The sequence below is a fragment of the Saccoglossus kowalevskii genome, chromosome 12 (genome assembly GCF_978046115.1).
Source record: "Saccoglossus kowalevskii chromosome 12, keSacKowa6.1, whole genome shotgun sequence".
NCBI lineage: Eukaryota > Metazoa > Hemichordata > Enteropneusta > Harrimaniidae > Saccoglossus > Saccoglossus kowalevskii.
The window spans coordinates 24570894-24584863 of NC_140652.1; the positions used below are offsets into that span (position 1 = coordinate 24570894).

Genomic DNA, 13970 nt, shown 5'->3' on the forward strand with positions numbered 1-13970 from the left:
TAGCCAATGAGTGAACACCTTGCATCTTGGCACATTTCTCTTCTGAACAATCAATGAAACAGTGTCTTAAATGATTATACTCTTCGTAACAACTGCCTTCAAATGACATCAAAAAAAAAAAAAAATATGCTAATCTGATTGGATGAATCTAAAACAGATTTTTATTTTTGCGGCAGCACTGTTTACATACTGCGATAAAATTATGACCAAACTCTCGTTATTTTATTTATATAAAAAAATTCTAAAAGTTGAAGGCTGTGTACGATTGTGTAAAAATGTGCCACATGTGACCTGGCCTGCAGGTCCTGTTGTCTGCTATTCTACATGTAAACTTAATACATCTGTAGCTGCCATAGCAAAACGTGTAATCTACCATTCCTTATGTGGTTGCCCATTTTTTTTTTTTCATTGGTACCGTATTTGCTCAATAGAAGTGCATCTTCAGAAGTTATTGCTTGAAATCAAATCTGTTGTGTACTATATCCAAGAAGAACAAGACTGGGCCAACTCCCAAATAAGAACTCCACAAATGCAATTTAGTTAGTTTCTAAATGTTCAATTTTTCTTGATTCTCCAGCAAAAGATTATAGGTGAAGTATGACATCACAGTCAGCAAGTAACACTCGTATTTGCATCAGTATTTTTTAAATTATTAAAACATTTTCATAATTTTTCTCAAAATTCAAGGAAAATCAAAATATACTGATTTAAATTTGGATATCAAGAGAATCAAAAGTGATATAGAAAAATTAATTGCATTCTGCCTTTGTGAAGCCTAGACTTGCCTTTAAAATATTGTACTACTAATAGAGCAAATATGGTATGGAAAACTTGAACTAGACAGGAGATGAATCAAGACACCTTGAGATGTGACCAAACTATTCCACTACTGATCATGCATACAAACCAGAAATTGACTACAGGAAATTTCAGATCATTCCTGTCTACAGATGGCATTTCCAATCGAACACTGATCTGAGCACTGCATTGATATCGCAGCCAATCAAACCACTGAGCATTTTGGTAACAGACAACATGAAGCACAGGCCCAATGTGACCCCCCCTCCCATACTGTAATCTTAATCACAGAATTAACCCCCTCCTGCTCAATAAGACCTAACAGTACAACTTTAACATTATTCTCCTCTTTGCCCCCCCCCCCCTCATTTAAAGAGTCCTATAAGGCAATCTCACTCGCAGTATGACACAAAAATATATCTTTACAACCACATTTGACCTCCATCCCCCCACAAAACGACTTCAAATTGTGATCAGAAAAAAGGCAGTAAATTCTTCACATAGAATAAATACAGACATTTTCAGGACTGGAATTTTGAGTTGAATTGAGTTGAGAGATGATCGATTGATGACTTGAGCATCAAGGAAAACTCATTGGGTGCCAAAATAATTGTCTTTAATGTTTCCACAAAATTCAAGCCCTGTGTCAGTCTTTGTTTTAAGCTTAAGATACACAAATTTGTCTGGACAGCTTGCAAAATATCAGAATGCAAAAAAAAAAAAAATGTACAAAATGAGGTCAGCTGGAATCTCTGTATTTTCTACAGTGGATATGCAGGTATTCTCAGGTAATTTTACAGCCATTGAAATCAGTGTTAAAACAGATACCGGGTTATCATCTTTGATTGCATACCCAATAATCCTGGATCAGTGAAGGTTTCCCTCCAGTGTACAGCGGATAAGTCTTAATACCAAGTAGTTTCAAGGGGGTCAAAGTTCAACAACATGATCTGGTATCCATGATGGAGACAATAGTTTCCAAGGAGATTTGAATCACACTGCTTGTTAGATTTCAATCAAGATGCAGAAAATGGAGGGGGGAAAAAACTTTTAACGTTTAAGTACCTAGTTTCAATTCTCATGGACTAAAATAAGTTAATTAATCATATTTTTTGCATTTTAGAGCAAAATTTATCAATAAGGTGGTATTTACTGAAATTTCATTGTTACTGACATTCATCTTGTGGGATTGTATTTTAGGCTTGCATTTCATGGAAATTTCTCTCCCATGATGCATTGTACAATTTCTCTCCCACAATGCACTGTACAATTCTAATTGGCACAAACATCCTTCAGTGTTTCGGTAAATACCGAGAGGGCACTCCTCCCCTCCCAAATGAGCTATAAACAGTGCATTTTGGGATTAACTACTTATCACCTGTTTTTCGCAGCAACGGCTCCAATATTGTTAAAAATTGAGGGATGGTGAGACTGGGTCTCAGATGATAACATTTAAGTTTGATTGCCGAAACACGATTAAATAGTATAGCAATAATAATAGATAATTTAAAAAAAATATTGATTAAGTTATTTGTTTCAAAACAGAAATCCCACACTGGTTGTAAAAAAAATCCTAAGAAAGAAAACCAAATATATCAGTGGAAAAATAACACAGAAAACAGCAAAAAAAAAAAAAAATATTCCAGAAGAAAACATTTCCAGCTAAAATGATATAAAAACTTCTACAACTCTGTATGAAGATAGTCTATACACTAAAGGGTTTACAAATAGTTTTTTGTTCTTTAACGAAGAGCTATTGCTTCCAAAATATGTTTATTTTTTCACAAAATAGATAATATTCATGCCATATTTGTATACAAAGTAGTAATAGTTCAATACTAAGGCAATTTTATGATATTTTGGCAAAACCACAACAAAGAGTGATTTCTTTAAGTTACTTGACCCGACCTTTGACCCTTCAAAGGTCAGATAACTTACTTCCTCCCAGTGTGCCTTTCATTTTTAGTTGTATTATTTTATATTTTTTTTTTAAAAAATCACATCTAATAATTAGATTTCATTTTAAAAATTAGAAAAGCACCTGGACTTTTCAAGGTTAACCACAATACAAAAAATACCTGAGCCTTTGATAAAAAAAAAATAGTTTTCTTCAAATTTACCAAGATAACTGGTATTTAAATGTTCATAATTACAACAAACGTTCTACTACATATTATCATGCAGAATTTAGCAACAAAAAAATGCATCTGTTTGGTACATTATTTTTGTCGTTGTTACAAAACTAGTATTTAAAAAGGGTCAAATTAAAAAAAACTAATAGTACACATGTGATCTATCAAGTTTTCAACTGCTTTTTGATGACGAAACTTCAATTCGGAAAATATTACACACAATTACAGAATGTTATTGCAAATTATTCAAGCTTTACGGTTACCATAGCAACCACAGCTGAGGTATGCGGATGCAACAAGGTTCATGTTAAAAAATTTAAAAAGGCGTTTTTTTTCCACCTGGGGAGTTATCAGACCTTTGAAGGGATTTATTATCACTACCATAACTATTGATTTCTAATCAATATTAATTAATCTTTGACCAGTCTATAGATATGATGTTGTGCTCCGTGTTCACTTGTTGATACTTCAAAGACGTACGCGATACACAGTAACGTCTCCTGTGTATCCCTGTTTGTTACAACCTGTGGGTGAAAAAAATACAAATAGACGTCAGATCAAAGCAATCACAAGATAGAAGGCTCATTCCTGTAAACTGCATAGCCTACTTGCAATGCAATAAGATTTTGTAGTCACAGATGGAGAAGACCTGTTATATGCTGTTTTATATGCTGTTATTTTGCTAAAAGCACTAAAATTAAAGCCCACTATTAGTATATGCAATTTTAACAGAATGTATGAGTGAATTACAAACCTAATATAAAACTACTAAAATTAAATTCTATGAATACCCCTTATCTACATTATTATTTTGCAAAAACCTCACTCTCAACTTTATGAAATATTGGTTAATTATGATATAAAATATATAATATACATGTAAAAGTTTTGGTTTTTTTCCCCGAGATCAAATTGGACTTGTTACACCCAGTGCCCTCTAGTGGTAAATACCTGTAAAATAGTGAAATTCTCTAACACACTGTTCATCATATACTTCTCTGGTAGATGTTTTAATTTGTGGATAAAATTTATCATGTACTCGCACATCGGTGATCTGTGGATGCGATACACAAATCGTCCATTTTCAAACCTTGCATACTCTGTCTGTAAGAAGCACATATAATCATGAAGTAGTCATTTCGAAACATTACTTTATTTTCACTTTTTCCGCTGAAGGAGTAATTCAGGGAAAATAAAATCCAGTGAATATACTTTTTTTCCTATATTTTACATTCAACTCGTCAAAAATTAGTGAAAATAAATTCCACACATAAAAATGTCTTCTCAGCGAAAATAAAGTATTTTACAGTACAGTTACCGACGATTGTGAAAAGAATTCTGTGACACAAAGTTCAAATGATGCACACACTGAACTCGTGTAGAAACTTATTCATCGTATACTACCAAGAGTACAAATTATTGCAAAATTTTAGGCATTTTACATTTATGAGTTGATTGACTCACCTCAACTTTTTCTACAACTTGTTTACCGAACGAGCACACTTTTGTTGAACATGTAATAGTCATGTTGTCGGGACTCTCATATCTATATAAGAAAGAAACAACAAAAAATTAATGGTAAACAAAATTGTTTATGTCAACTGATTCAAAATAATGATAAAAACAATGACACCACTGAAGCATAATTGCATGTCAGTGTTCTACTAATTTGGATTTGAACTTTGACCTTGCTATCATGAAAATGGCATGACAACATTGTTACATTATGCCATCAGGAATTGAGAAGTTGAAAATTTAAGCCTTTTATTTTTATTTTATTTATTTTTGTTACAAATTTACTTAGAAAAAAAAAATACAAAAAAAAAAAATTGTTTTCCCCCTATATAATCGATGAAACAAAATTTCATATAAAACACCCAAAAACGAAAATGAAAGTATTTTACAGTATTCATGTTTGTCTAGGAGAGTTAATTTCAACAATACGCTTGCATGAAATTTATGTACAAGTGATTATTTAGAAAGTATCCATTATACAGAGTATTTTACTAAGAAACCCAATGACACTATTACAAATGAGTAAACATAGTTGAACTCTGGTGACCTTGCCCTTTGTTATATAATATACCATTAAAGTCCTATTATAAACCGCGGTTTATATTACAATGTATCAATTTAAAAATTGGGATCAAAAGCTCAAGTTCGGGGTGCGGTTTCTATTACGTACATACTGCAATCACTAAATGGGCGTGGTCATTTTTTGTCCACAACACATGCACAAAACAAACAATACACCGTACAATCTCTTGAATAGGCGTCGGGGAAGAGTGAAAGGCCTTATTTTGGTTCTAAAATAGGCGTTACGAAATGTTGAAAAATTACAGTTAATCAAAAAAAAATTCCACATGACACAAAAAATACTCAGTATTTTTAATGTAATATGCATTCATTTTTTTAATTTTCTTGGTAACGAAAAGTATATTCTAACAGAAGTTTCAAATAAAAACACGAATGCACTGCTTAGTAGCAAATGATCACATAACGGTAGCTTGATCCGGCCATGCTGCTGGTCACAAGTGAATAACTTACTTGTTTTCGAAGTGTTGATATTGGTGATTATTATTTAGTAGTGATTACAATAATGCACGAAAAATAAATTCGTTGAATTGTTATAAAATGCAAGTAAAATTCAACTTAGTTTCCCCGTAAGCGAATGATTTCAGTCACATGTAAACAGCCGATACGATATCCGCCATGCTTTTGAATGCTCACGTGACGTATTATTGACCGGACAGGTCAAGTCGCTAATTAACCAATCAAAATGCTGGATGGTGCCCACGTGTCTAAATTACATAGCTCATTTAAATATGTTGATGACAGTTCAGCGACCTCATGGTGAATGCAACACGGAAGAGATTTAATGATAATGTAGTGCGATCTTTTGCCTTTGATTTCCATGGGAAAACGGCATGATTTTTTTTTTAAATCAAGACATTATTTGTTTTCGAAAGATAAATTATTCTTCAATGCTCAGTTTAACACTTTTACGGTGATAAAAGCTCATTGTCTAAAACTTACGAAACACAGACGTATTCAGAAAGAGTATTGACAGAGGTCGCCGCTAGAACAAAAGCAGTTTCATTGCCTGTCTGACATCTTATCACCGCTGAACAATAAATAGGTGTGAATATTTTTAGGCATGTTGTCAAAACAAATGAATAGGATTAGGAACAATGCAGTTTTGGAACAGCTGGTTGAAACAATGAAGTCAGTCATGGTCTTGTTGAATTGGGGGTGCGGTTAGTAATAGGCACTTTTCAAGTTTTCAATTTATGTTAAGAACTCTTTAACCCCAAAGCCGGAATTGGGGGTGCGGTTACTATTATGTATGCGGTGTATATTAGGACTTTAATGGTAATTCCCTTTATCATAGTTTGTTTCAATATAAATATGCATTGTCATAATTAATTTTGAATACAAACAAGTTTTGGGGTTGAACCAACAGTGGGGAATCAGTCTACCGAATGTCCTTAAAAGATGTAAATATCTTACAAAAACATTGGTGCCTTATTTGTTTAATTATTTTAAGGAACATAATTTCCAGCTTTATTGAAAGTAATTGAGATATTTTAGAATAAAAACAAATGTCTCATTGCAAAAAAAAAGTGCTGCATTTAGATGTGAATAGATTCATAAAACATGCAAGATAACAGAAAAATTTAGCTGGCTTTAGTCCAAGTATTTTGTACAGGTGTCTGTCAAAAATGAATGATTCACTGAGACAAATATGAACTGCCTCATTGTGTGACTACTGTATTATATGAAAATTAAACAAGCAGCCTATCGGCTGAGATAGCTCCGCTGTTAGCAATGCACATTTCAATTAAAGAACTGAAGACATCATTAGAAAATGAACAATATGTATAGTATCAAAGCAATCAGACTTGCAGTTTTTAACAAGAAGTCGAAAATATCACTTTCTATCAAAAATGACCAAAATATTCACCAAAATTAGAGAATTGAAGATATCATCATGAAATGTACAAATCTGAGAAAGGTCTACATGTAGTATCTATATGTGTAATATCAAAGCAATTGAACTTTTGGTTTTTAACAAGAAGTCAAAAATATCACTTTTTACCAAAAATTACAAAAATATTCACCAAAATTAGAGAATTGAAGATATCATCACGAAATGAACAAATCTGAGAGAGGTCCACATGTAGTACCTATATATGTAGTATCAAAGCAATTGGACTTGCAGTTTTTAACAAGAAGTCGAAAATATCACTTTTTACCAAAAATGATAAAAATATCCACCAAAATTAGAGAATTAAAGATATCATTACAAAATGAACAAATCTGAGAGAGGTCCACATGTAGTACCTATATATGTAATATCAAAGCAATTGCACTTGCATTTTTTAACAAGAAGTCGAAAATATCACTTTTTACCAAAAATGACAAAAATATTCACCAAAATTAGAGAATTGAAGATATCAACATGAAATTAAAGCCGCAAGCGGCGTCACCGGGGCCCAAGCTGATAAGATTCTGTTTCATAATTAATGAGGTCACATGTTAGACAATCAGGTTGCTCTTATTATCAGTAACACGAGGTCGAAATGAAGTTGGTACCATGTATTTACCTGCTTTGGTTATCGAAATATGGTTTTCAGGATATATAATGAACCATGTTCTTATGCACAATAATGAGATTACATAATCATATATAGCCATTTCTAATGTCAGTTACATCTTTCATTCAATGTCTTCATAATGACACTAGTTACATGTCCTGCTCTGCGACAGTGTTTCAGATATGACTGCTATGCATATTAATGAGTTCACATGACCATATATGGTCATCTGTTATTTTAATCAAATCTCTTGTTCACTGTTGTCATAATAACACAGGAATCATCTTCCTAACTACAACAGTGTTTGAGATATAATGGTTATGCATATTAATGAGTTCACATGACCATATATGGTAATCTGTTATTATAATCAAATCTCTTGTTCACTGTTGTCATAATAACACAGAATTCATCTTCCTAACTGCAACAGTGTTTAAGATATAATGGTTATGCATATTAATGAGTTCACATGACCATATATGGCAATCTGTTATTTTAATCAAATCTCTTGTTCAACGTTGTCATAATAACACAGGATTCATCTTCCTAACTACAACAGTGATTGAGTTATAACAGTTATGCATATTAATGAGGTTAGAAGCCCCCACCCCATGGGTGCCCAGCCACGTGGCCTAGCAGTGTGCTATTGGGGCAAAATGATGCATCTGATGACACAAATGCACATACAAAATTTGAAAGAAATCAGACTAATACAAAACATGTAGTTGCATAATTTCTATTTTCACAAAATCCAAGATGGCGGCCAAACCACGTGACTGATCAAAATAATATTATTTTTCTAATATGGAGCTAAGGCCAGGCATGGTAAATATAAAAACATCTAGTAGATTGGTTGAATCGTCTCTGAGAAACAAATGCCCAAACTTTTGGTCAATTTTGCTTAAAATTCAAGATGGCGGCCAAACCATGTGACTAATCTGAAATAGTTTTTAGGTTTCTGAAAGGGTTTGATATACAGATGCCATGAAGCAAAATTGAAAATAATCCCTCAAGTGTTGCCAGAGTAAAAAACTACTTCCTGTTTAGAAGAAATCCAAAATGGTGGCCAAACCACGTGACTAATCGTAATATTTTTTTCAAACATAAATGGGATTGATATATAGAAGCTAAATACTACATATGAGAGCATTCTGCTAGGTGGTTCTGAAGAAGAAGATTTTTTAGTGTTTTTTGCCGTTTTTAGGAAAAACATAATGGCGGAAAAAGTCACATGACCGCTAAAGTTTTTATTGCTGATATCTATTACACATGAGTAGTACTATATACCATAAAAAAATCTAGACGCCTAGACCCTCAGAAAGTGGTCAAACAACCACTTCCGGTTTTATTTCAATCCAATATGGCTGCCAAACTAATCGACCAATCGAAATTCTAAAAGCATGCTGCACTAGTTCACATTAGGGACTATCAGTATAGAGCATTTTCAGACTATTCAGTTAAGCAGTTTTCTCAAATGGCTTGACGAAAAAAGTTACGGAAGAAAGAAGAAAGAAAGAAGAAAGAAAGAAGAAAGAAGAAAAAACCGGACAATAAGAATAGGGGCCTCGCCCTTCAGGCTTGGGCCCCTAATGAACAAACCTAAGAGAGGTCTACCCAAGGTACATATACACCAAGTATCAAAGCATTCAGGCTTGTAGTTTTCAAGAAGAAGTCGAAAAAGTAAAACATTGACACGGACAACGACGGGCAATCACTCATATGATAAGCTCCGCTCGACAGCCACCCTTTATGAATAGCTATCATGTTGCAAGGTCTGCTTTGTATGCAAATCAACTTAAATAGTTGGTGTCCAGTGGAGGGAGAAGTCAACAGTACTATTGCCTCCTGAGAATCTACATCTTCAAACACTGCAATCTCTGAAGTGCGTTTTTAAACTAGTATTATAAAAGCTCTATCATTCTGTTCTAATAGCTGAAACATATTCCTGTGAGTTTTCATTTGTTGAATGAACTGTTACAGAATACATATATTTTAGAACAATTTTCTTTTTAAAATGTGGATGAAATGTTTTGCTTTTTATGTATTTTTTATGTATTGTTTTTGATTTGATAACTTTGAACTAAACAGATTTTCTATTAGCTTCAGATCTTGATCAAAGTTAGGCACCCAGTTCATAGCAGTGCTTATATTGATTTTCTGACATCTTGTTTTCTGTAAAGATTTTATTGGTAGGTTTGCAAATGTGTATCAGACTGTGCAATCTCTCCATGAGTTGGTTTTGAAACCCAGAATGGGATTCTGAGATACATTACCAAGGATATTATTACAAGATAAATCATTTGCTTCATTGAACACATACAACAATGCATATTTCCACTGAGATCAGTGACCTTTGATGTGTATCACCAGTGATCAGTCAAGTAGAAACAGTCAAAATATTTTTTCAGATTTTCTCACTTTTTTCATGATATTTTCATACAGGACATCTGTTGTTCAAACTCAGGGAAGACTTTATACTGATGAATAAGGTGACCAAGTTTGATAAAGTTTGGAATAGAATTAGTAAAGTTATTATGCACACAATAACAATTATTAACGACGACAACAACAGCAACAACGCCGGACAAAATTTTTCCCTTAATATACCTTTCCCTTCCATCTTTGATGGTACGGGCAAGGTAAAAAGCAAGAATAATGGTAATAATAAATGCAATACTGTAAAATGATTGATTTTCACTGGGTTTAAATTTTCGCTGATTTAGCATTCCAGACATATTCAGTGAGTTTTAAATTAACGGTTTTATCATTTAGATAATGTGTTCTATGCTAAATTTGACATATTCACTGGGTTTTAATTTAGCGCATTTTCCAGTCAGCGAAATAAGCAAAATTAAAACCCAGTGAATAATTAACCCTTTTTTACAGTAATTTGGAATAAGCAAGCAGCGAATACTTTCTTATTTGAATGGCATGCGATTGTACTTACTGGCTGGTAACTCCGTAGAATGCTCCTGGTTCATCAGAGAGATTAGTGTTGAGATCAGCCTGCAAAACAAAGTAGAAATTTATTAAATCATACATCAAAGACAGTAGATCCAAATTTTGCCTAATATGACAGCAATTAAGTTTTTCCAGTTGTCAAAGCACCTACATTTGTTGGAATTCCAGGTCAAAATGGAATACTCAAAATCAAGATGAGTCAACTGACAATGGGGAAATCAGTCTTGTTTTGTTTATAAAATGTGAATTTCATTTTACAGAAAAACAAATTCTATAGTATGATGTTTCATAACACCATATCATTTTCGGCTGCAACAGTCACATGCCAGTGAAACGTGAATTATCTGCGTCACAGTAAGTCTTTGTGCATCAGTGACGCCTCATACATGTATTTTAGCTTAGGCACACTTCTCTTAACCCTTTGCATATTATAGATACTTTGTTGCAACAATGTTGCAGGGCCCATTACTAATTTGCATATTTCTACTCCCATTACCCAAAACTTTTTACCAATTCAGTGTGAGCCAGGTATGTTGACATGTACACAGGGAAAAGAAGACTAGGACACTGTAGTTTCATTTCATTTAAAAAAAAACAACACATTTTATTTACAATTCACTTGGTTTCTAATGTATTATAAAAAAATATTACTCAATGCTGTAGCATACAGGCATGGTACCTGATAAAGCAGTCATCTTTACACAGAAATACATTACAAAACTTGCACCCAAATGAAGTCTCCACAGAATAACCCTTAGGAGTTTTCTTACCAATTCTAGAACAATATTTACAAGAACATTTCTTTCGGTTGGAATTTGGTTGCATCATTTCTTACTTATGAGTAGGGAGGTTGGCGTAACTCAAGCTGTTTTCAACACCGAGTGACTGTGGTTGTGGCCCACGTTTTTTATGACTACAGTACCCAGCAATGAGCTGACTTGATAAATTAAGACGAAAATCTAATTGCCAATACCTTCTTCTTGGATTAGGGGAGTGAGCAATTGAATATAAAATAATTAACAATCATTCGTTGGATAAAGAAGAACTATACTTTTTACTAATGGAATAGTAAGATGTCAACTGGTCACTCAGATCCACACCACCCATGTACTGATTATATTGCAAAACAGAAAATAGAGTAAAAAATGTTTTCCCACCCCTGGTGACATCTCTCCCACCTGGTGAACAATTTGTTGTCAGCATTCGAACTTCACGTTTATCATACCAGGTACAAGCAACAACTTTCTGACTCTGACGTACAATATAGTCACCCTGTTTCATTTTCACAGAATTCTTTATTTCCCCTGGCAGCCCTTTACTATTTTTATGATTGGTGCTACAAATGTATGTGTCTTTGGAATATAAATCTAATGCTAGCTGTACAGAACTGAAAAAATTATCATAATAAATATGGTGACCAAAATTAAAATATTGCTATGTTAAATCACAGACAACCTGGTAACCAAGACCTTTCTCAGGAGTGCTTTTCTTGCCAGTGTACGGGGACATATCAAATGTGTAGCCTGTTCTGGGACATGCGACAGACCATATTTTGAAGCCCCACTTTACTGGCTTCCCGGGCATATATTGGATCATATGAGACCTGCCTTTAAATTTACACATTGCCTCATCAACAGATATTTCTTTGAATGAATAGAAATGTTCAGGAAATGTCTTACGGACAAGGTCGATGATAGGCCGAACTTTGTAAAGACGATCGCGGTTTGGGTCAGTCCGATCAGGTTCGCTAACAGAATCACTGAGATGGAGATACTGGCTAATTTTGACGAACCTGTTTCGTGGCATGACTTTTGCCACTCCGGGAACTTGGAGACGGTCATCTGAAGACCAATAATCCGGTACTTCTGGAAGCGGATGTATTCCCATCAGGATGATAACACCGAAATAGGCACTCATTTCATACCAATGCCGGTCTACGCGCCCGGTAACTTCCTGTCTATGTCTAGCGTATTTATTTGTTTCCCCGACCAACAAATCCAAAAAATCGTCCGTAAAATATAATTTAAAAAAATCCAGTGGTTCCCCGCCGAAACCAACACCATGTCTTGGTCCTGAAAACTGGTCGTCATGTGCTGGAATGTTCACGTCGGTCCTTTCATTTGACCAGATGTTTGGTGTATCGGCGATGTCATCGGCATCAGAGTCCGAGTCACTGTCGGCATCGGCATTTAGCAAGTCTAACAGTTCATTAGGATCGATGTCACTGCCACAGTTGGTATTTTGGCATAGCAATTCACATCTCAATCTCCCTTCGTCTATTTCTTCCACTGTAAAGCCTTCAAACTCAGTGTCTGAATCAGACTCATCGAAAAATCTCAGAATTGCGTCACGATCAGTTTGCGATGACAGCTCCGAGTCTGCCGGTTGTTGTGGCATCCCGGTACTGGGGCCCGCAGTCTGCTGTTCGCTCACAGTTTGGAAATTCATCACTGAGTTAAAACTTAAAACCTATCACACAAATAGTTGTGAATAATTGCATAAAAAATCCAAAAATACTCGACAGGAATTTAATTCGTTCGATTACAAGTCAGCTGTGTTTACAAACAAATGCAAATATGCAGTGGAGGTCAACTGAATGATCGTGTCTGACAACCACTGAAAAACCTTGCATATTCCCGCCAGTCAAATTAGTGTGTAATTTATTCATATTCATATTCGGAAGAAGTATTCCTTATTTGGCAGGATTCTTTATTAGGAATATTCATATGGAACAGTAGGGCGGGAATTACCGGGGCAACGGTAATTGATGACAGTGTCGTTTGGCCTACAGAGGTCATTGGATATTCCCGTTTAAAACCCCCATTTTAAAGTGATATTTGGACACTGTGAATGAAAAAAATACATGGATATCTAGTGGAAATACAACAGAGGCGAAATAAGGACTTGCAGTGAAAAATAGCAACGAAACTGGGATTGCCTTTTTTACAGAACCAGCGACTACAGCAATTTTCATGTGTTGACCTCTGCTGGCAAGCAAGACTGATTGCGATGACAGTCTGATTTTTCGACATTAAAAACTCGCCGACAAGGAAAAACAACATTTTATATAGGTAATTTATTTAAATAATGTTTTCAGTTCAGATGAATATAAATTTTATATGTATTATGCGTTTATTTTGGATAAAAACTGCGGTAGAATAAACTTTCACCAAACATGCCGCTGTGTTTGTTTATTTATGCAAATTTTCACAGCTCTTCACAGACACCATCTGAAAAACCTGTTGTACAAGAAAAGTACGAGGACAATTCGTATATAACTTTCAGTCTGGACGTACCTGTATTTCGAATTATTTTCATAAACAATTTATTTGTTCATGCAAAGATCAAGGGAGATTAGAATCAACTTCTGTTTCAATCTATGAAATACCGGCCGTTTACGGCCACATTGGGATTTTGACAGTGCATTAACGGGTGGCCTTTTACAGCCGAATTGGGTTATCTTTGGTCAGAAATAAGCGGC

The 13970-nt window shown here is 34.4% G+C and overlaps 1 protein-coding gene across 3 annotated transcripts in view; it reads right to left on the reverse strand.

Moving 5' to 3' along the window:
- Positions 1-394: 394 nt before the first annotated feature.
- The window catches only part of LOC100313723 (scalloped-like transcription factor), a 48891-nt gene continuing 35315 nt past the window's right edge, over positions 395-13970 (reverse strand). For 2 of the 3 annotated variants that reach the window (XM_085505849.1, XM_085505850.1), the window contains 4 exons: positions 10476-10534; positions 4395-4476; positions 3882-4034; positions 3111-3454 (listed from right to left, as the gene is read on the reverse strand). In XM_085505849.1, coding sequence (XP_085361975.1) covers positions 3341-3454; positions 3882-4034; positions 4395-4476; positions 10476-10534 — 408 coding nt within the window. In that variant the 3' untranslated portion in view covers positions 3111-3340. 3 annotated transcript variants of the gene reach the window in all.